Raw genomic sequence first — 20,698 nt, forward strand, 5'->3', positions numbered from 1 at the left:
GTCCACTGCTAAGGATAAGAGACCGTGACTTCTTCCACCCACCTTAGTAATTAGACAGCCTAAGATAGTATCTGGTACATAGCAGACACTTAGTATGTGTTGGGTGAATGGGGAATAAGGGTATCTAAGGCCAGATCTGTCTACTCCCAACAGAGACCCTCTTTCAAAAATCCAACCTATCACATATGGAGGATCCTCAAGGCTCTCTGTTATGGCTATGAGGAATCGTCTTATCCCCACTGTACAGATGAGAATTGGGTTTGAGCAATGCTCAGTGTCTTACCTATGATACTGCAGTGGGAGAGCCCAAGGTCCACAAGTCTGGGTTTTCTCACCCCAAAGTCCAGGCTGGTTGGGTGTGAGTATGGAAATAGATGTCCAGTACTTTGGTACAGGGCTCTCCCTGTTCTGGTATTTTGTCAATAATATGAAATAAAATGTAAAGAATGGCCAGGTGCGGTGACTCACACCTGTAATCCCAGCACTTTGGGAAGCCAGGGCAAGCAGGTCACTTGCGCCCAGGAGTTTGAGACCAGCCTGGGCAACGTGGCAAAACCCCGCCTCTACAAAAAATATAAAAATTACCCAGGCATGGTGGTGTGTGCCTGTAGTCCCAGCTACTTAGAAGGCTGAGGTGGGAGAATCACTTGAACCTGGGAGACAGGCAGAGGCTGCAGTGAGCCAAGATCGCACCAACGTACTTCAGCCTGGGGGACAGAGTGAGACCCTGGCTCAAAAAAGTAAAGAAAAGAAAAGAACATCTGTAAGCCACATGATAGAACGAGAACCTCACCGGGGCTAGTGAAGGCCTGCAGGCTATGTCTGACAGGATGAACTTGGAGAGAAACAAATGTAAACCTGCATTTAAATTTTAAAAAATCCAAACAAGAACAGGCAAGAAGCATTGCATTTTCACATGTGGTACATATGTTAAACCACCCAACAAACCAACACCCAACTCCAACGCTCTTTCCAGATTTGATGATGTTTGCTATCAAGGAAAAGAAGGATGATGAGATTTCCCAAACTAGCGATTTCCCCATGTTTGTTTTGACTCCTGCCTCCCAACTGTCATTAGCAATAAAAACATTAAAATAGTAAAAGACACGAAATAAGAGAAGAACTGCCAGGCGGCCTTCCACTTCAGTCTGGTTGGAAAGGAAGCCCAAGAAACAAAGAGGGTGGCTGCCTTAAGATGGAAAAGGAAGAAAAGAGAGCTAGCGTGGCGTGCTTCCAGAATCTGCAGAGATCAAAGACTTCCTGAAGTATCAATCAAATCAATCACTGTGCTCTCTGGAAAGAAAACAGCTACAATGGAAATGCTGGGAGCTGAAGCAGTGAAAGCTAAGGGAATTTATCGGTAGGCAGGGATCCAGATTTGCACATCTTGATTTGACGCTAGTTTTAGAATCGGTACCAAAAAAAAAAAAAATAATAAGAAGCCTGAAGGGGCTTTTGTAAGAAATTTTTTCTTTACTCTCAATAGACAAGCACTGTTTCAAAAAAAGAAATCTGCTTTAAAAAAGTCAACAAAGCATACAGTGCATCTATTATATGACCAGTGAAGCACTATAAGAACATAAATAAGAGAAAGTTGGTCTTTGCCACTAAAGAGAGCTATAAATTATTACTGTTGTTTTGGAACCATTTAAGCAATATTTGAAGGCTGCATGTGGTGGCTCATACCTGTAATCCTAGCACTTTGGGAGGTCGGGGAGGGTGGATAACTTGAGGTCAGGAGTTTGAGACCAGCCTGGCCAACATGGTGAAACCCCGTCTCTACTAAAAATACAAAAATTAGCCAGGCGTGCTGGTGCATGCCTGTAATCCCAGCTACTCGGGAGGCTGAGGCAGGAGGATTGCTTGAACCCGAGAGTTGGGAGTTTGCAGTGAGCTGAGACGGTGCCACTGTACTCCAGCAGAGCAAGACTCCATCTCAAAAAAAAAAAAAAAAAAAAGGAAATATTTGAAACACAGCACTTTATTTCTTGATATACTTCAACCACCAGAAGTTACAATTACTAACTTACAACTCTACACAGATCTGCCCCCAGAAAGTGAGTCCAGAGAATCAAATTCCTCTCAGTGTGGATCTGGTCACTCTGTTCTCTGAACTTGGTTAACGCTATATTGCAATTCTTTTTTTTTGAGACAGAGTTTCGCTCTTGTTACCCAGGCTGGAGTGCAATGGCACGATCTCGGCTCACCGCAACCTCCGCCTCCAGGGTTCAAGCAATTCTCCTGCCTCAGCCTCCTGAGTAGCTGGGATCACAGGCACTTGCCACCATGCCCAGCTAATTTTTTGTATTTTTAGTAGAGACGGGGTTTCACCATGTTGACCAGGATGGTCTCGATCTCTTGACCTCATGATCCACCCGCCTCGGCCTCCAAAGTGCTGGGATTACAGGCGTGAGCCACCGTCTGTACTGCAATTCTATGAAATGGTCCCCAAGTCAAACAGAAGCCACATAAACGATGATCTGGTCACTTTGATTTCATTTTAAGGTAAAGGAGGATACAAAGTTCACTACTTAAAAATCATTGATTAAGAAGGCAATATGGCATTTTCATGCTAGTTAGTGTAATAATTTTACTGTGTAAGAAATTATAGAGATTGCAGAAATCATTCGGTCAACAGCATACAGAGAAGAACAAAACATTGTTTGGATGAAATAAAACAGCAGGAACAACTCAATTCCTAAAAATACCACAAATTCCCCGAATGTGGCTCCATTTGAGAGAAAATTTTGCATTTTCCGGATAGAGTAATGTCTGTAGTTTCATTAAGCGGAATGGAAAATGGCTTTACAGTTAAAAACACTAAAAAGCAGCTTACATAGATGTGTTGCCCTCTTAACCCTGGATGTAACAAAAATAAAGATGTGAGGCTGCCTGCTCTTGCCTAAAGTGTGGCTTCAACTTTCTATTGATAGTAACTGTCTATGTAAAATATTATATATAACCTCCTATATATTGAAACTGCACAAGTCAGAGCATTCAAAAACTACTGCAAGAGTCAATTTCTTCCTATGGGGATAAGCAAATAGATACACTAACGTTAAAATTTCCATTCCTCATTCAATTATTTGCCCTATTCAAAACATAAAAATACAAATAAATATTTCCTTACAAACGAGGTTCACAGTATATTGTTTAAAAAAAGAGATAAAAAACAAGAATCTTAATTTGTTTTGTCATTAAATAAAAATGCTAATATACAGACAAGTTCATTATTTATACAAATTGCAGGAGTCAGCCTGTCCTTTCTCGGCCATCACTGAAGTTTAGTAGTGCTTGCTGGTCCATACATGACAAGGCTCAGATCCTAAATGTATGTTCAATTCTACTCAAAGTTGCTCAAGATAGTTTTTTCTCTTTTTCTGTTTAATTAAAAAAAAGACGACTTTTTGGAATTTTAGAATTACATTTGAGTTGTCTGAAAAAATACAATTTCAATGCAAAAGTCACATCAAGCATTCAAGAGTATATTGCTGGTGCTGTAATCTTTTTGCATGTCTTTGTTTTCATAGAAAAATCAATAAAATAAATAACATGTCTAAGACTTTTAAATGGTTAAATGTAACCACATACTATTAATGATATGCCTCATGCACACACACACTCAAACTCAAAACATGAAGGAAAAAGGATCAGACATCTTTCTTTTGCATTTGTTCTAGCTTTCTTCTTAGCAGACCATAATTCTCCTTGGTTCCTGATGCCGTGGGGTCAAGCTGCAAGGAGATTTCATAGTGTTTCTTGGCCAAGTCTAGATGTCCCCAGCGATGATAAAGCACAGCTGAAATAGCAGGAGATGGATTTCAGTGGGAATGCTTCTGAGTAATGTGCCATATTCCTGCCCTCTTGGACAAAGAAATATTACAGATCCTCTGTAAACAGTTTTCTAAAGTCAATTGTATAAAACAATATTGTTTGTACTGAAAACCTTATTTATTGTAATCACACTCCCTGGTGATTATCCATTTAACTACTGCCAGTTACTCCTAGGGCTCTTCAGAGCACTAGATAAGGTACATCTGCCTACAGTCACATTATTACATAAAGAAGTAAAAAGAAGAGTACATTCAATGTCTCAGTGCTGCCATGAAAGTTCCAGGAAGCCAGGCTGGGTGTGGGAGGAGGGGTGATGGATGCTAGGTACTGCCTAGAGCTGACCATGCAGAAGTTCAGATGTTTACTTTAAAGAGATATTTCCCTACATCATTTGGTGAAGTGATAGCTTTTTGGGGCCATTTGGAAATTAAGTCTAATATCAAGAGCTGACCCTAAAATGATAATTACAATAATCATTTGGATGATTAGCCTCTGATCATTACACTGATTTTGTTAGTAAGACTAACTTTCTATATGGGCAGAAGATCACTTGTGGACGCTTTCTGACTTGTGAAGAGAAGCTTCAGAGTTGGCAGAGAACAGCTTTGGTGCAAAACATTTCTGTGACTGAGCATTTTAACATCAACATGCTATGTTCTAAACATCTTAACCATGGAGACGCAAAAATGCAAGAAACGAATTCTAGGGAATAAATGATTATAAATGCATGTTAGCCAAGACATAAGGGGCTATACGAAAGGCCAGGCTAGAAGGGGAAGGTCTACTCTGTAAAAAGGAAGGAAAAAGAGGTAAGTTCAATGGCAAGCTTCCAAAGCACCTATGATTAACTTAGTAGGAGAACTCTTCCTAACCATAGCCTCATTCTCTTAAGCCAATCTCATCTTTCTCAGTTTAACACAAAGAAGGACAATCTGAGTTTACTCATGAGAAGGTGATAAACAGAGTGGGCAACTTTGTGGCTGTTCTGGTCATGTGATTAAGATTTGAAAGTGTGGCTGTCACTTTGCTATCTTTTTAATGTAATAGCAGAACCAAATTTTAAAGCCATACTAGCTTTGAAAAAAACAACTGTCCCAACTTTAATTTTATAGACATGCACCCACTTCATTAAAGTAACATAGAATTTCAACGATTCAAGTGAACATTTTTCTTACCCAAATTACCATGGTAACTTGCAGCATTTGGATTTGCTTTAATTGCCTTAAGGAATAAAGCTTCAGATTCCTAAAAAATGAAAAACATAAAAAGGAAGCTATTTATTGTACATGAAGCAAAAGCGGTTCCCAGTTTTATCACCTATGGTTTTCAAACCTTTAACCTCTTTTTGTACCACTGCATTCCTCCAGAAACATTCAGAAGGCCCAGCAGGGCCATACTCTGCCAAAGAGAGGCTGACAAGGGGCAGCAGGAGGGAGTGGTGGCCGCAGAGAGGGGATGAACATGCTTGTGAGTGTCACCACCTGCCTCCCTGCAGTGGTTGGACTTCTGCAACGTTATGCAAGTCACCCAGGGCAGGGTGTGTGAGGATGACAGGAAGCCCAGTGAACAGGAGAGGGCTGAGCCCTGGAGCACACCCACGCCAATGCCTCTTCCAGCTGGCACCAGGAAACTCACTTCCAGAGCTCTCAGGGTAGGAGTCGAGGCCCATTTCCTCTCCCGCAAGAACCTACAACATGCTGGGCAGCCCAGAAGCAGCCCCATTCATCTGGAAAGAATGAGCAGAAAATGAGGAAGGAATGGCCACCTGTCATCGACATTGTTGCGGTACTGGACATGACCATGACCAAATGCCCCTGTTGGGTGTGAATTGATTCTTGAGCGGCCTTGCATTTCTTCCAAGTCATACTCACTTCCAACCTGGCCACCAAGAAGCAGAGCAGAGTGTCTTTCTACCCTGTTCACTGCTAAAAACTGTTGGCTGGCTGGTCCCTTTCTACCGTAATGCTGAGAAATAAAGATGCCTACCTGTTTTTATTGACATGTGCCCGGAGTGGGGGTGGCGGGGCACTGTTCACTCCACCTACCTACACATTCCTAAAGGGCATCATATTTTAATCAATATCACACGCTGGGCGTGGTGGCTTATGGCTGTAATCCTAATCTTTTGGACGGTCAAGGTGGGCAGATCACTTGAAGTCAGGAGTTTGAGACCAGTCTGGCCAATCTAGTGAAAAACCCCATCTCTACTAAAAATACAAAAAATAGCCAGGTGCGGTGGTGCAGGCCTTTAATCCCAGCTACTCAGGAGGCCGAGGCAGAAGAATCACTTGAACGGGGAGGCAGAGGCTGCAGTGAGCCAAGATCGCATCACTGCACTCCCGCCTGGGCGACAGAGCAAGACTCAAAAAAAAAAAAAAAAAAAAAAAAATCAGTATCACATACTGAGCTTAACCAACCAAATCTGTTGGTGTGGGGATAGTTTTTGTGCCTTCTATCTGGGCCACACATAAATTTCTCCAGGTGGGCTTCCCACATCTGGGACTGTGCATTTTATAATGTGCAAGACCACTGGTTCCTTTGCCCTGTTATGGCCCATCGTACTCCTAAGAAATAGGCTGGGAATGTGGGTGACCATCTCCAAAACCACAACCTTTTAGACAGAGCAGGCAGAGAAACACTTGTATTTCAGAAATGTCATCCAAGAGGGACTTAAGACATCAGGACAACATATGGGATGTCAGTTAAAAGTCAGTGTCTATATTCCAAGTTTCAGGGGCTGAAACTCCTTCCAAGAGGGTCAAGACTCCAGCTGTATCAGGTAGGCTGCAGAAAAAACATCAAATGCATTGTGTAGTTTTACAGTGATTTCTGAGTCATAGGCTGTCTCTGATGATTTTCAAACATTTCCATTTAAAACCTAAAACTTGAGACACAGAAAGGTTAGGGAACCACATTTCCTTAAAAATGCTTCCCTACCTGTAAATGAAGTAGTGTTAATTAGAGAAAAATGGTCAGGCATAGAGTTAGGAGTTTTCTAGGGTTGCTAAATTCATGTATTCATTCAGCTAACTTCTCAGATGGCCTGTGAGGGCAAACATCATTCAGGACATCAAGGAGACAACAGTTTGGGGGACACAGTGGTGCAGAAGACAGGGAAGGGCTCAGAGTTGACTCTGTTAGAGGGCCACTGCTCTCAGCAGGGTGGGGCCCAAGCTCTGCAGGAGGCCAGTGTGAAGGAACCAGGATAAGGAAGAACAGACAGAGAGCACTGGGCCAGGGGACAAGGGAGGAAACGTAAGTCAAGATTTCCAAGTCAGGGCAACAGAAACACAACACCACGTGGACAAAAGAAGGTGTGTCAGGAGGAAGCGCTGGTTTGAGGGGAGGTGAAGGGTGGCCTGGCTCTCTCCAGGTCACGGGGGCAGCCCCTGGGCCTGTACCTGGGCCTTGGAGCAGGGATTGGAGGGGCCTCTTTAGAACGCAGCATCTGTGAGTATTCAAAGCCCATGAAATGTTCATCTATTAAATCAGGCTTTCCAATGGCCCCATCCAGGAAAGCAGTGAACTATTTATAAATTGATCTGTGGAGGTCTTTAGGTGTGTAAAGACCCAGGCAATGAGCTGATTTATGCCAATGAACCAATAAACTCACCTTAGAGTCAGGGATATTTTTTTTCTCAGCGTAAAGGGGAAAAATAACGTATTATTTTTGCAAGTGTATTAGACAAAAGGTATTCAACAAAGGTGTGGGACTGAGAAAAGCCTTGCAAATTGTGTCTCTAGGTAGAAACAAGCGCCAGTCTCTACGTCCAGGTGAGGAAGCTCAGGTGGGTGGAGGTCATTTCAGCCATAGCAGCCACCCAAGAGTGCTCTGGGGCACAGGGGTCGCTGAGCCTCTGCTAGAATAGGAAGGGTAACACGGGTGACCTGATGTGAAGTTGAAACCATGAATCACGCAGGAAGAGAGTTATTCTCTATTCTCCTTTCTTCCTTCTGATTGCATCGGGGCTGAAGTCTGCACTGGGTGGTGGTGTGTGGGTCCCACTCTCTAACACACCTGCCAATCTCTCCTTGAAGCTGAGAGAGGGTGATCCTCTGGCTTAGAGCCTTGGCCAGCAATAGTATCTGGCTGGGACTTAGTATGATTATTTCACTTTCAGTTACCCTGTATTTATAGTAATGATGCAATGTTTCTCCTTTAAATATATTCATGTTAAAAATCTATTTAAATACAAATATCAAGTAAATAAGTCAGGTAACATCTAGATGTGGCAAAAAATAAAAAAATCATAAAGGTGTGACGTAAATGTCTGAAGTTTGGGAAACTGACTCTATCAACATAAACTGCTCTTAAGCTACAGGCCCACTGGAATTACCACTTCAGAAAAAGAAATCAGCACAGGAAGCAATGCTGTAAGCACTGAAAAACATTCCTTTTATATTTTTGCTTTACCACATTAGCCTGAAATTGGAAATTAAATGGCAAGAAGTAACATAAATTGTAACACATTTTAATGATACCTAGAGAGTCACTGAATGATCACTAAGCTAAAAAATATATATGTATGTGTATATATATGTATATGCACATGAACCACTCGAGAGTTGCAAATTATGTTCTTGTGCATGTTTTTGTATCACCCTGTCAAGAGGTTGGGCAGATCACTATCTCCATTTTACAAATGAACAAACTGAGGCCCAGAGAGGCTAAGTGACTGTGGTTAGGTTTTTAAAATGACTGCTCAGATGGTGTTAAAAGGTGTTTGGGCTGGGCGCAGTGGCTCATGCCTGTAATCCTGGCACTTTCGGAGGGCGAGGCAGGTGGATCATGAGGTCAGGAGATGGAGAACATCCTGGCTAACATGGTGAAACCCCATCTCTACTTAAAAAATACAAAAAATTAGCTGGGCGTGGTGGCATGCACCTGTAGTCTCAGCTATTCAGGAGGCTAAGGCAGAAGAATTGCTTGAACCCGGGAGGCGGAGCTTGCAGTGAGCCAAGATCCTGCTACTGCACTCCAACCTGAGCAACAGGCAGAGTGAGACTCCTTCTCAAAAAAAAAAAAAAAAAGGTACCTAGAACCACAGATATAATGAGAACACCCACTCTGCACATCAAGATCTCAAAACAGGTTCTGGAAGCCTGAACGTTTCAGGGCCAAATGAGTGATGCATTTGATCATTTTACAACTACTTAACTGCGTGCTTCGTAACTGCCCGACAGCAATGGAGATACCAAACCAGGACTGAAGGCTCAGATCCAACCTCAAGAAGCCTCCAGGCTTTCTAAGGAGATTTACCAAGTGCATAATATATAAAACAGCAAGCGCATGGGTAAAAAGTGAGTTGTCGGGCAGCAGACACCTGCCCTGCCATCAAGATAGCTGGGCTGGAGGCCCTGCAACTCACTGCCACATCCCTCTTCTCTGGAACATCCCACCCAGTGCTTTGCCAGGAAACAGGCCCTTTCACTACATCCTGAAAGAAGCACTGCCAGGGATGCAGCTGACCATTAGCAACCAGTATCATTTTTGCATTACGAGAGGAAAACCTAAATAGTTGTTTAAAATTCAAACCCTTAATTAAAAAAATACACTGAACGCTTCCTTGGTGGCTGATGCCATGGCTCAGGAAGTCACATCATGTCCCCACACTTGGTAGCTGCTGAAGAGCTCATCGTGAGTTCTGTGTTTCAGATTTCATCACCTGTTTCCTTATCTTAGGCCTAGTGCCTTGGCCTTGATAATTAAAATGCAAAATATGTAGAGAAAGAGGAAGCTGATTTCTCCATTTTGCTTTATAGAGTATTTTCTACTTTATTTGAGGGGGAAAAGAAAGAACAACGTGCAGGGGAAGCCAAATGAACTCTGGGTTCTATCTCCTTAACAGAAATTCCAGCAGTTTACAGACTGTGGGATGATAGAAAAATCAATACAATGATTATATAAGCCACGCTTCAAGAAGACTGGCTGTAGCTGGGTCACTGGAGGAGAACTGAGACTTGGGACCTGTCCCAGGCTGACAGATGGCTGGAAAGGTCATTACAAGGGAAACCTATAAACCTCACCTCCTTCCCCTGCTACATAAGTAGATTCATAAAAAATAAAACTAAACCCTCTTCAAAAAGCTATTTCTGGAGCAAAATCTAGAAATTTAAAAAATGTATATAGTGAAGCTATTCAACTCCCCGACATTGTAAAACTAGAGAAATGCATGAAATTATCTTACTATTGTTATCGAAAATTATACTGATGACATGTATAAACAGAAAAAGAGAAGTGAATAACAAATTGAGGGCCAAATGAGAGATGCATTCCATCATTTTACAATTACTTAACTACTTAACAGCTATTAGCTAGTTGCTGCCTTTAGGACTTACACACCAGCTGAGTGATCGAAATAAGATATAGCCCCTGATTCTGAAATAAAGCATTTCTCTTAAGAAAGGACTAAGGCACTACTTCTGTGGTATCTGTGTTCAGCACCCAGGATGCTAGTTAAAAATCCTATTTCCTGATCTGACCTAACCCACGAAGACAATCCCTCGCAGGGAGAATCTGGGCATCTCTGCTTTATCAAGCTCCCTTGGTGTCTAATAGACAAAGTTTACAACCAGTTACCTTCAACACACAGGGAGTTACACACAGCCTATTCCTGCTCCACCCTGGCTGCCAACTGGAGCAAAGATTTAGTATCTTGTGGTTTTTGTTGGTCAGAAAACTCTGGGCCTTGATGATGGCCTATATAACTCAGATAAAGAAAACTCCGGAAGCAGCAAGAACCAGTCATGCATTCTCCATGGGCTGGTTACTCTTTTGTGCAGAAGACAGAACCTGCAGATAAAACCCAGAGCCCCAGCCCATGTGCAAGTGATAAGAGGCTAACCCCCTTGTGCCAGGGCAGGGGTATCTCTGGGCATGCACCGTGGCTGTCTCAAATCCTGCACCAGCCTGCCAGGCCACTGACTTCAGCCATTCCACAGCTCCCTGCCTGCTCTGCCCCTTTCCTTGGGCCTCTCTCCCTCTCTCCACGTGTGAACAACAGTGGTTAATTCTGATGAGAAAGGACACTGGGTTTGGCCCCACGTCGCTGTCTTTGAAGCAACTTTTCTAGGGAACAAACTGGCCAAGCCACACTGGTGCACCGCTGCCACTGTTTTGGCCTGATTCTGAATTTAACTGGGCAGAAGTAACACTTACGGCTTCTGTCAGATGCTGGCATTAACTGCAAGAAATCACAGCCTGAGGTTCACGCACCTTGTATTTCTGGGATTTCCCCAGCACGTTTGCCAATGAGAACATGAGAGAGTGATCATTAGGTATTAATCCCAGTGCCTCTCTTCCAACTGCTTCAGCTTGGGCTAAATTACCTGGGAGGAAAAAATGGAAAAATAAAAGACATGTTAATGCTGTACTTACATTTTAACCTCTATAACTAACAGGGCTTATGTGCATAGCACATGACAATTATGAATAAACTACTTAAGAAAATCTGTGTAGATCATGTAATACAAACACACACACACGCATGTGCAACCCTGTCAGTGGCAAAGCCACTGAATTCAGCACATTTCTGACACAACACAAACAGCTTTTGATTAACTTCTATAAAACCATCTAAAACCTAGTTTTAATTTTTCCCCAGATACTAGTTATACCCAAACAAATCTGCAAAATAAGAGGATTACAGCAACACTTTCATAACTGAGAATTTATCACACTGAAGTACACATCTGTATTTTCCCTAGAAGCACACATTTCTGCTCTATACCATATAGATGATCAAATTAACACTATCATTAAAATATTTTTATTGACACATAACTGTACATATTGATGGGAAACGTGGTATTTTGATACATGCATACAATGTGTAGTGATCAAATCAGGGTATTTAAGACATCCATCACCTCAAATATTGATGATTTCTTTATGTTAGGAACATTTCAAATCTTCTAGTGCTTTTGAAATATATCATAAAGTGTTAACTACAGTCACCCTACCGTGCAATGGAACACTAGAACTTACGCCTTCTATCTGTGTTCGTTCCCATTAACCCACCTATATTTATCCCCGCCCCCTTCCCAGCCCCTAGTAACTATTGTTCTAGTCTCTAGCTCCACAAGGTCCATTTTTCCAGATACCCTATGAGTGAGAGCATGTGATATTTGCCTTTCTGTGCCTAACGCCATCATTTCTTAAAGAACGTTTGGATTTTTAAAGTGAGGTAGGCAGAGTAACTCCTAATTGATTGAATCTGGTCTGCTCAGGAATAAGAAACCAGATCTTCAAGTCGATTAGCATCATATAAAAGGGATCCCACTTTGGGAGGCTGAGGCTGGCAGATCATGAGGTCAGGAGTTCGAGCCCAGCCTGACCAACATGGTGAAATCCCATCTCTACTAAAAATACAAAAATTAGCCAGGTGTGGTGGTGTATGCCTGTAATCTCAGCTACTCAGGAGGCTGAGGCAGGAGAATTGCTTGAACCCAGAAGGTGAAGGTTGCAGTCAGCCGAGATCACACCACTGCACTCCAGGCTAGGCGACAGTGACTCCATCTCAAAAAAAAAAAAAAAAAAAAAAAAAAAAAAAGAAAGGTAAGAATCCACGGCTCGGAGTGTAGACTAAAAGGGCTCCTTTGAGTGAAATCCATGAACTTAGGGTATGGACCTAGCACCATCCATTTCATCAGCCCTAAGGTCATTCTTGCTCACTTCTAGGTGCTCCCAGTGCCCCAGAGGATGGCCACTGGCGGACAAGATACAATCACTCCTCTCCCTCACTACTCAATACCAATTCTACGTGGAGTGTCACTTCCCAGACATTCACATTCTAGTATGTCCAAAGAAATTCAATTTTCTTTTTTTCTGAGATGGAGTTTCACTCCTGTTGCCCAGGGTGGAGTGCGACGGCATGGTCTCAGCTCACTGCAACCTCCACCTCCTGGGTTCAAGTGATTCTCCTGCCTCAGCCTTCCAAGTAGCTGAGATTACAGGCATGCACCACCATGCCCGGCTAATTTTTTTGTAGTAGAGACGAGGTTTCACAGTGTTAGCCAGGATGGTCTTGATTTCTTGACCTCAGCTGATCTGCCCATCTCGGCCTCCCAAAGTGCTGAGATTATAGGCATGAGCCACTGCGCCCAGCCCCAGAAATTCAATTTTCTCGAAGAAAAGACATTTTTGTAATAGAAAATATTTAACTTCCTATTAGTTTTTTTAAACTCAAGAAGAAGGCACTACAGTCTCTGTTTCCTAAGTCTTCAGTGGTACTTGACTATGGAGCCCTCTCCTGTGACTTCGGTACCTGTATTGTCGAGGAGTATTATCATGTTGTTCCAGGCCAGGCTGTGCTCTGGTTTCAGCACGGTGGCATTTCTCCACGCATTCAAGGCATCAACATGGCGATTGAGATCTGCATACTGAAAATCACACACACCAAAAAAATCAATATTCCCAGTTCCTTGCTTCCTCTTTTCAAGACATTATTTTAAAAAAAGAAAAAGAAAAAGCCCAACAAACAAAAATAAAAAACCAACCTAACTTTAATTTATGGAGCTTCTAGTTTTTCATATCAGCTCATTTAATCCTCAAAACAATACCAATGAAGTAGATATTATCGTTATCCCCGTTTTACAGATGAAGCAACTAAGACAGGAGGAAATGAACGAGCCCAAAGTTACAGATTAGAAATGGTAAAGCAGCAGTAAGAACAAGGTCCAAACGTATAAAGTCCTATTTCCTGTTATTTAGTGATTTTAGGAATCAGCTCATATTTCAGATCGCTGAAATGCTGAAAAACATCTAATCATTAGTCTTTCTCACAAAAGACTTCATAAGTTCATTGTTGATAAAGTATTACTTAGAAGAGTTAACAAAATATTTCACATGATCAAAAGCTATGTGTCCAATTCACCTTGTGAAGGGTGGTCTCGGGGTCTCTTCCTGCCTGTGTCTAAGGTAAATATAAAAACAAGAGCATATCAGACATACTTTGTGAACTCCTTGGAAAAGTCTTCTATGGTAAGGTAAAACCTCTTGGCAATTTCCAGTCTGTTTGCTTCATTTAGGAAGCAGGAAAATACCTGTTGCTTTATTTTTTATAATTTCAACTTTTTAAAAGTTTGTCTATATTTATTTATTTTGAAACAGTCTCGCTCTGTCGCCCAGGCTGGAGTCCAGTGGCATGATCTCGGCTCACTGCAACCTCTGCCTCCCAAGTTTGAACAATTCTTGTACCTCAGCCTCCTGAGTAGCTGGGAACACAGACGTGTTACCATGCCTGGCTGATTTTTGTATTTTTAGTAGACATGTGGTTTCACAATGTTGCCCAGGATGGTCTCAAATTCCTGGCCTCAACTGATCTGCCCACCTTGGTCTCCCACAGTGCTGGGATCACAGGTGTGAACCACCACACTTGACCTTCAACTTTTATTTTAGATTCAGAATGTACATGTGCAGGTTTGTCACATGGGTAAATGTGTGATGCTGAGGTTTGGGACATGAATGATCCTGTCATCCAGATAGTGAGCATAGTACCCGACAGTGTTTCAACCCTGGTTGGCCTCTCTGCCTCCTCACTCTAGTGGTCCCAAGTGTCTATGGTTGTCATCTTTATGTCCATGAATACCCAACGTTTAGCGCTCACTTACGAGAACAGGCGGCATTTGGTTTTCTGTTCCTGCATTTATTTGCCTAGGATAGTGGCCTCCAGTGGCATCCATGTTGCTGCAAAGGACATGATTTCATTCTTTTTTATGGCTGCATGGTATTCCACGGTGGATATGTACCACGTTTTCTTTTTCCAGTCTACAGTGGACGGGCACCTAGGTTGATTCGGTGTGTTTGCTATTGTGAGTAGTGCTGTGATGAACATACGAACGCATGTGTCTTTTTTTTTTTTTTTTAAAGACAGAGTCTCGCTCTGTTGCTCAGGTTGGAGTGCAGTGGTACAATCTTGGCTCACTGAAACCTCCACCTCCTGGTTCAAGCAATTCTCTGCCTCAGCCTCCCAAATAGCTGGGATTACAGGGACCCCCCCCACGATGCCTGACTAATTTTAGTATTTTTAGTAGAGATGGGCTTTCACCATCTTGGCCAAGGTGGTCTTGAACTCCTGACCTCATGATCCACCCGCCTTGGCCTCCCAAAGTGCTGGGATTACAGGTGTGAGCCTGGCAACATGTGTGTTTTTTGCGGAATGATTTCTTTTGGGCATATAACCAGTCATGAGATTGCTAGGTGGAACGGCAGTTTTAAGTTCTTTGAGAAATCTCTAAACTGCTTCTCATAGTGTCTGAATTATATACAGTGTCTAAGCATTCCTTTTTCTCCCACAGCCTTGCCAGTAACTGTTGCTTTTTCACTTTTTGATAATGGCCACTGGTGTGAAATGTATCTCAGTTGTGGTTTTGATTTGCATTTCTCTAATGACTAGTGATGATGAGCATTTTCTCATGTTTGTTGGCTGCTTGTATGCCTTCTTTTGAGAAGTGTCTGGTCATGCCTTTTGCCCACTTTTTAATGGGGTTGTTGTTTTTGGCTTGATGATTTCTTACTTATAGATTTTGTTGATTTCTTACTTATAGATTACTTACTTTGTTGGATGCATAGTTTATGAATATTCTCTCCCATTCTGTAGGTCATCTGTTTACTCTCTTGATAGTTTCTTTTGCTGTGCAGAAACCTTTTGGTTTAATTAGGTCCCACTTGTCAATTTTTGTTTTCATTGCAATTGCCTCTGAGGACTTAGTCATCAATTCTTTCCCAGGGATGATGTCTAGAATAGTGTTTCCTAGGTTTTCTTCTAGGATTCTTTTATTTATTTATTTATTTATTTATTTTTAAACAGGGTCTTACTGTCATCCAGGCAGGAGTGCAGTGGTATGATATGGTATGACCAGTGGCTCCCTATAGCCTCCATCTCCTGGGCTCAATTGATCCTCCCACCTCAGTCTCCCAGGTAGCTGGGACTATAGGCACACGCCACCAAACCCAGCTATTTTTTTTTTTTTTTAATTTGTTTTGTAGAGATGAGGTTTTGCCATGTTGCCCAGGCTGGTTTCAAACTCCTGGGCTCAAGCCATTCCCAAAGTGTTAGGATTACAGGTGTGAGCCACTGTACTCAGCTTCTTCTAGGATTCTTGTAGTTTGAGGTCTTACATTTAAATTTTTAATCTATCTTGAGTTAATTTTTCACTCTTTTGTGTATGGCTGGCCAGCTATCCCAGCACTATTTATTGACTAGGAAGCCCTTTACCCATTGCTTTAAAAAAAATTTAGTTGAAGACCACATGGCTATAGGTGTGTGGCTTTATTTCTGGGTTCTCTATTCTGCTACACTCATCTTTGTGTCTGTTTTTGCAACAGTACCATACTGTTTTGGTTAATGTAGCCTTAAAATAAAGTCAGGTAATATGATGTCTCTGGCTTTCTTCTTTATGTTTAGGATTGCTTTGGCTATTCAGGTTCTTTTTTGGTTCAATATCAACTTAAGAATATTTTTTTCTAATTCTGTGAAAAATGACGTTGGTAGTTATAGAAACAGTGTTGAATCTATAGATTGCTTTGGGCAGTATAGCCATTTGAACAATACTGATTTCCAATTCATGGTCATGAAATGTTCTTCCACTGTTTGTGTCGTCTCTGACTTCTTTCAGCAGTGTTTTGTAGTTCTACTTGCAGAGATCCTTCACCTCCTTGATTAGCTGAATTCCCAGGTATTTTTCTTTTTATGGCTATTGTAAATGGGATTGCATTCTTGATTTGGCTCTCAGCTTGAATGTTATTGGTGTATAGATATGTTTCTTATTTTTGTACACTGACTTTGTATCCTGAAACTTTACTGAAGTTGTTTATGAGGTCTAGGAGCCTTCTGGTAAAGTCTGCAGGGTTTTCTAGGTGTAGAATCACATTGTCTATGAAGAGAGGTAGTTTGATTTCTTCTTTTCCTATTTATATATCTTTTATTTCTTTTTCTTGCCTGATTGATTGCTCTGGCTAGGACTTCCAGTACCATGTTGAATAAGAGTGGTGAGAGTGGGCATCCTTGCCTGGTTCCAGTTCTCAACGGGAATGCTTCCAGATTTGTTGTTTCTTTTGAGAGGGAATGTTAACATTGGTAACAGAATACAAAATGGCTAGCTCTCAATTTGCATAGTTAATAAAAGCACACACAGAGAGAGAGAGAGGTGGATTTTTTCAGCAGGTGACCCTGTTGCCCTCTTATCTCAGTTCAAATGCACATTTTATTTGAGTGTACTTGATCCCTTTAACTCTGCAAAAAGTACACATGATTATAATTTTTCAGAGCTTAAGGCTGTTTCCTTACTGCCAAGTCTGTCTTTTCTGTAGACAACAAAAACATTTTGACTTGTCCTACGCTGGACAGCAAATTGGTAGCATATTATGCAAGAAAAAGAAAGCATTAGTGAATCATTTGCTAAAAATATCAGAATTTCCCATGAGACTCAGAAACTCAAGTTACAATATTTTTACCCCTTTAATGAGGAAATGATAGGAAAAGTTCAGAAAATTAAAATAATTTGGGATGCTTAATTATTCTAACAATTATCTCTACTTGATGTTCCAGCAATTCCTCAGGTTAATTCACTCCACCAAGTGATATGCATTTGAGTCACTTGGGCAAAATCCATGGTGACATTTGAACATACCCAGAACAATCAATATAACTTCATTTACCAAACATGACAAAATCTTCACTATTTTACTGTTATTACTACAATTATTATTACTATGTATTGAAGAATAGATGGAATCAGATAAAATTTAGTTTTATTTTGTCTTAAACTCTACTCACCTTATAGCATCTACACAAAGGGAACAAACTTTCAGGGATGCAGAGAAACGTGATAATTTAACCAGAACTGCTCATCTGGGAAGTAGATGGGTAACATCAGTCACCCAGTAGTCCTACGCCCACCCTTCTGTACTCTGCTCTGACAAGCAGAGGCTGGGAGTCTGCAACTACATTTCCTGGGCTTCTTTGCCACTTGGTTCCTTTCTGTCAATAGGCACTGGATGGTGGGGAGAGGGGAGCAGTCCTTTCCTCCCACTCTCACTGTCTCCTTCCTTCCCCTGGCAGTGTTTCTGAAGAGGTTATGTCCCCTCCTCTACCGTCCCAGGGTGGCATCAGCAAGCAGGGTGGGAGCAGTGGTCTGTCCCCCATGATCACAGCTCTTGAGGTTGTAGTAGGTCCAGAGATTGTAACCTCGTATGAGTTCTTAAACTGACGCCCTCCTGTCAGTTCCCCTAAACTCACAGGATTCCCTTTAATCTCAGAGTTCATGTTACCATCACATTTTTGCTCATCCAGCCTTCCAATGACAGTATAACCAATTCCCTACATTAAATCTTCTCTATCTAAAACACTTAGAATGGTTTCTGTTTTCCTGGATACATCCAGTCCTTCCAACATGAATTGTCTTCAGTAATCCCTCCAGTCACTACTACTGTAACTTTGTAAGATCAGTACTATGTCCTAGTAATCCCGCTCTTCCTGATTTCCTATTCCACAACAGAGCTGCCTTATATTCTCTCCATATTGGGGTCTAGAAATCAAAACAAATCTCTGTCTCCTGTTACCAGAGAGTGATTTCTTAAAACAAACAAAAAAACCTCTTAAGTTATTAAGTTCCTATTTGCCAATATATAAATGGGTTGGTTGAGTTGTTGAAGATTAAGCTCTTAATGCTTTTAAGCTGTCAAGCAGGAAAAAGCTGGATAATTAAACCACAATGGAGAGCAAAAGCCTTAAATAGGCAGGCACAGTTGGCTGAAGGAAACGCAGGAAGACCATTTCACAGTAGCGTAATTAGTAAACAATATACACAAAGAGCAGTACAAGGTCTCAATCTGTTCAATGCTATAGATGATCTTCCAAGTGAAAGTGTAATGAATCCCAAGGACTACAGCACATGATAAAAGCTGGTACTTTATAGTCTATGTTCCTCCCTTTGGATATAACTCTTACAGAAGGAGCATTTATTATAAAACCTCTGTTTTCCAAATCCCAAGGAACTGCAGTGAAAGGCAGCTACTAGGAGAGGGAAGAAGACTGTTTAGAGCCTAAAGGACAACCTGGGAGGCCGCAGGCGACCCACTCACTTTGTGAGCAATATAGGAAAAGAAGAGCAACCTCCAGAAAAAGAAAAAAAGGAAGGAAAGGAAAATTCATATGAATATCAAGTCTCATCTTTAGTCACTTGAGTACTAGTTTAACAGATACAGTGAACAGAAACAGTAATCCCTGCACCCATATATTCATAACCACCCAAATGCATGAGTTCAGGTTAAGACCTCATGTGATCCCATCTACCACCCAACCCCTATTCTCACTTCACTGACTTTGTGAGGATCACCCCTGCTTTATATGTGATTGAATTTTCAAGTCACCACTCACAGCATTATGCTGAGGTTTTAGAGCCTCCCCTCCCCCCAGGAACAAACAGCCCATCATTATCATAGTTTCAGCTCCCCTGGAATCTTCAGGTCGTCCAGAGAAAGCGGTTTCAACATCAAAGCAGGTAACTAGGTCATAAAGCATAGAATTTTAAAATGTAAAAGAACAGATATGCACGCAAGGTCAGTGGTTCTGGAGAAAGTTAATATGAGACAAAGGAACATCTTGCCATTAATCTTCCGTATTCAAGCATCATGAGATTCTATGGATTCAGCCACATTCCTGTCACCCTTGCCTCTGTGCCAGGAATAAATAATTCCCCTTTTCCACACTGGAGTAAGCACATAGAGATGGTATCTTCCTATGGCACATCATAACTGAAACATGTTTTGCATTTTTTGAGTGAAAAAATGCAATGATATGGTTTGGCTCTGTCCCCACCCAAATCGCATCTTGAATTATACCTCCCATAATTCCCATATGCTGTGGGAGGGAGCCAGTGGGAGACAATTAAATCATTGGGGTGGTTCCCCCATACTGTTGTCATGGTAGTGAGTATGTCTCATGAGATCTGATGGTTTCATAAGGGGAAACCTCTTTTGCTTGGCTTTTATTCTCTCCTCTTATTCTCTGCTGCCATGTAAGATGTGCCTTTCACCTTCTGCCATGATTGTGAGGCCTCACCAGCCATATGGAACTGTGAGTCCATCAAACCTCTTTTTCTTTATAAATTACCCAGTCTCAGGTAGATCTTTATCAGCATTGTGAAAACGGACTAATACATGCAACCACTTCACTTTAATATTTATAACACAAGCATTACTTGTCCACGTAAAGGGACTTCTCCCAAGGAGGAAAGGTCACATTTTATCCTTAGTTAGCCAGACATTCCTGCCACCTTGTTTTCTCCATTCATAAGATTCTATCTCCAAGGCTCATAAAATCATGGCTACCCAGTCTAGAAACAAACACAATAAGACCAAAGACATTCACATTATGGTAAAAACCAAAGTCTGGTTTTCCAAGAAATTTAAAGCAGTCAGTGTTTTTAGGATTGCTCCCCACAAACCATGGCTTCTGCTCCGATGTGATCACTCCGTCATCCAAGTTCAGACAGAGCTGCTTACCAGGTGCAGGGCCAAGGACCTGCAGGGTATCGGAATCACTGGGGTGATTCATTATTGTTATTTTACTTAATTTTTTTGTGGCAGAGTCTCACTCTGTCACCCAGGCTGGAGTGTGGTGCCATGATCTTGGCTTACTGCAACTTCCACCTCCCAGGTTCAAGTGATTCTCCTGCCTCAGCCTCCCAAGTGGCTGGGATTACAGGCATGCACCACCATGTCTGGCTATTTTTTGTATTTTTAGTAGAGAGGGTGTTTCACCATGTTGGTCAGGCTGGTCTCGAACTCCTGACCTCAAGTGATCTGCCTGCCTCGGCCTCCCAAAGTAATGGGATTACAGATGTGAGCCACTGCGCCCAG

General features: G+C 41.8%; 1 protein-coding gene across 5 annotated transcripts in view; it reads right to left on the reverse strand.

The window, feature by feature from the left end:
- Positions 1-2,476: 2,476 nt before the first annotated feature.
- The window catches only part of TMTC4 (transmembrane O-mannosyltransferase targeting cadherins 4), a 68,700-nt gene continuing 50,478 nt past the window's right edge, over positions 2,477-20,698 (reverse strand). For 3 of the 5 annotated variants that reach the window (XM_032246161.1, XM_032246160.1, XM_032246158.1), the window contains exons 15-19: positions 13,710-13,748; positions 13,101-13,215; positions 11,051-11,163; positions 5,010-5,079; positions 2,477-3,799 (exon numbers count right to left, since the gene is read on the reverse strand). In XM_032246161.1, coding sequence (XP_032102052.1) covers positions 3,651-3,799; positions 5,010-5,079; positions 11,051-11,163; positions 13,101-13,215; positions 13,710-13,748 — 486 coding nt within the window. In that variant the 3' untranslated portion in view covers positions 2,477-3,650. The remainder of the gene's footprint in view (positions 3,800-5,009; positions 5,080-11,050; positions 11,164-13,100; positions 13,216-13,709; positions 13,749-20,698) is intronic. The other 2 variants (XM_032246163.1, XM_032246159.1) reach the window with 1 other exon arrangement.

This window comes from Sapajus apella, unplaced genomic scaffold (genome assembly GCF_009761245.1).
Source record: "Sapajus apella isolate SASKATOON/1434 unplaced genomic scaffold, GSC_monkey_1.0 scaffold60, whole genome shotgun sequence".
Taxonomy (NCBI): domain Eukaryota; kingdom Metazoa; phylum Chordata; class Mammalia; order Primates; family Cebidae; genus Sapajus; species Sapajus apella.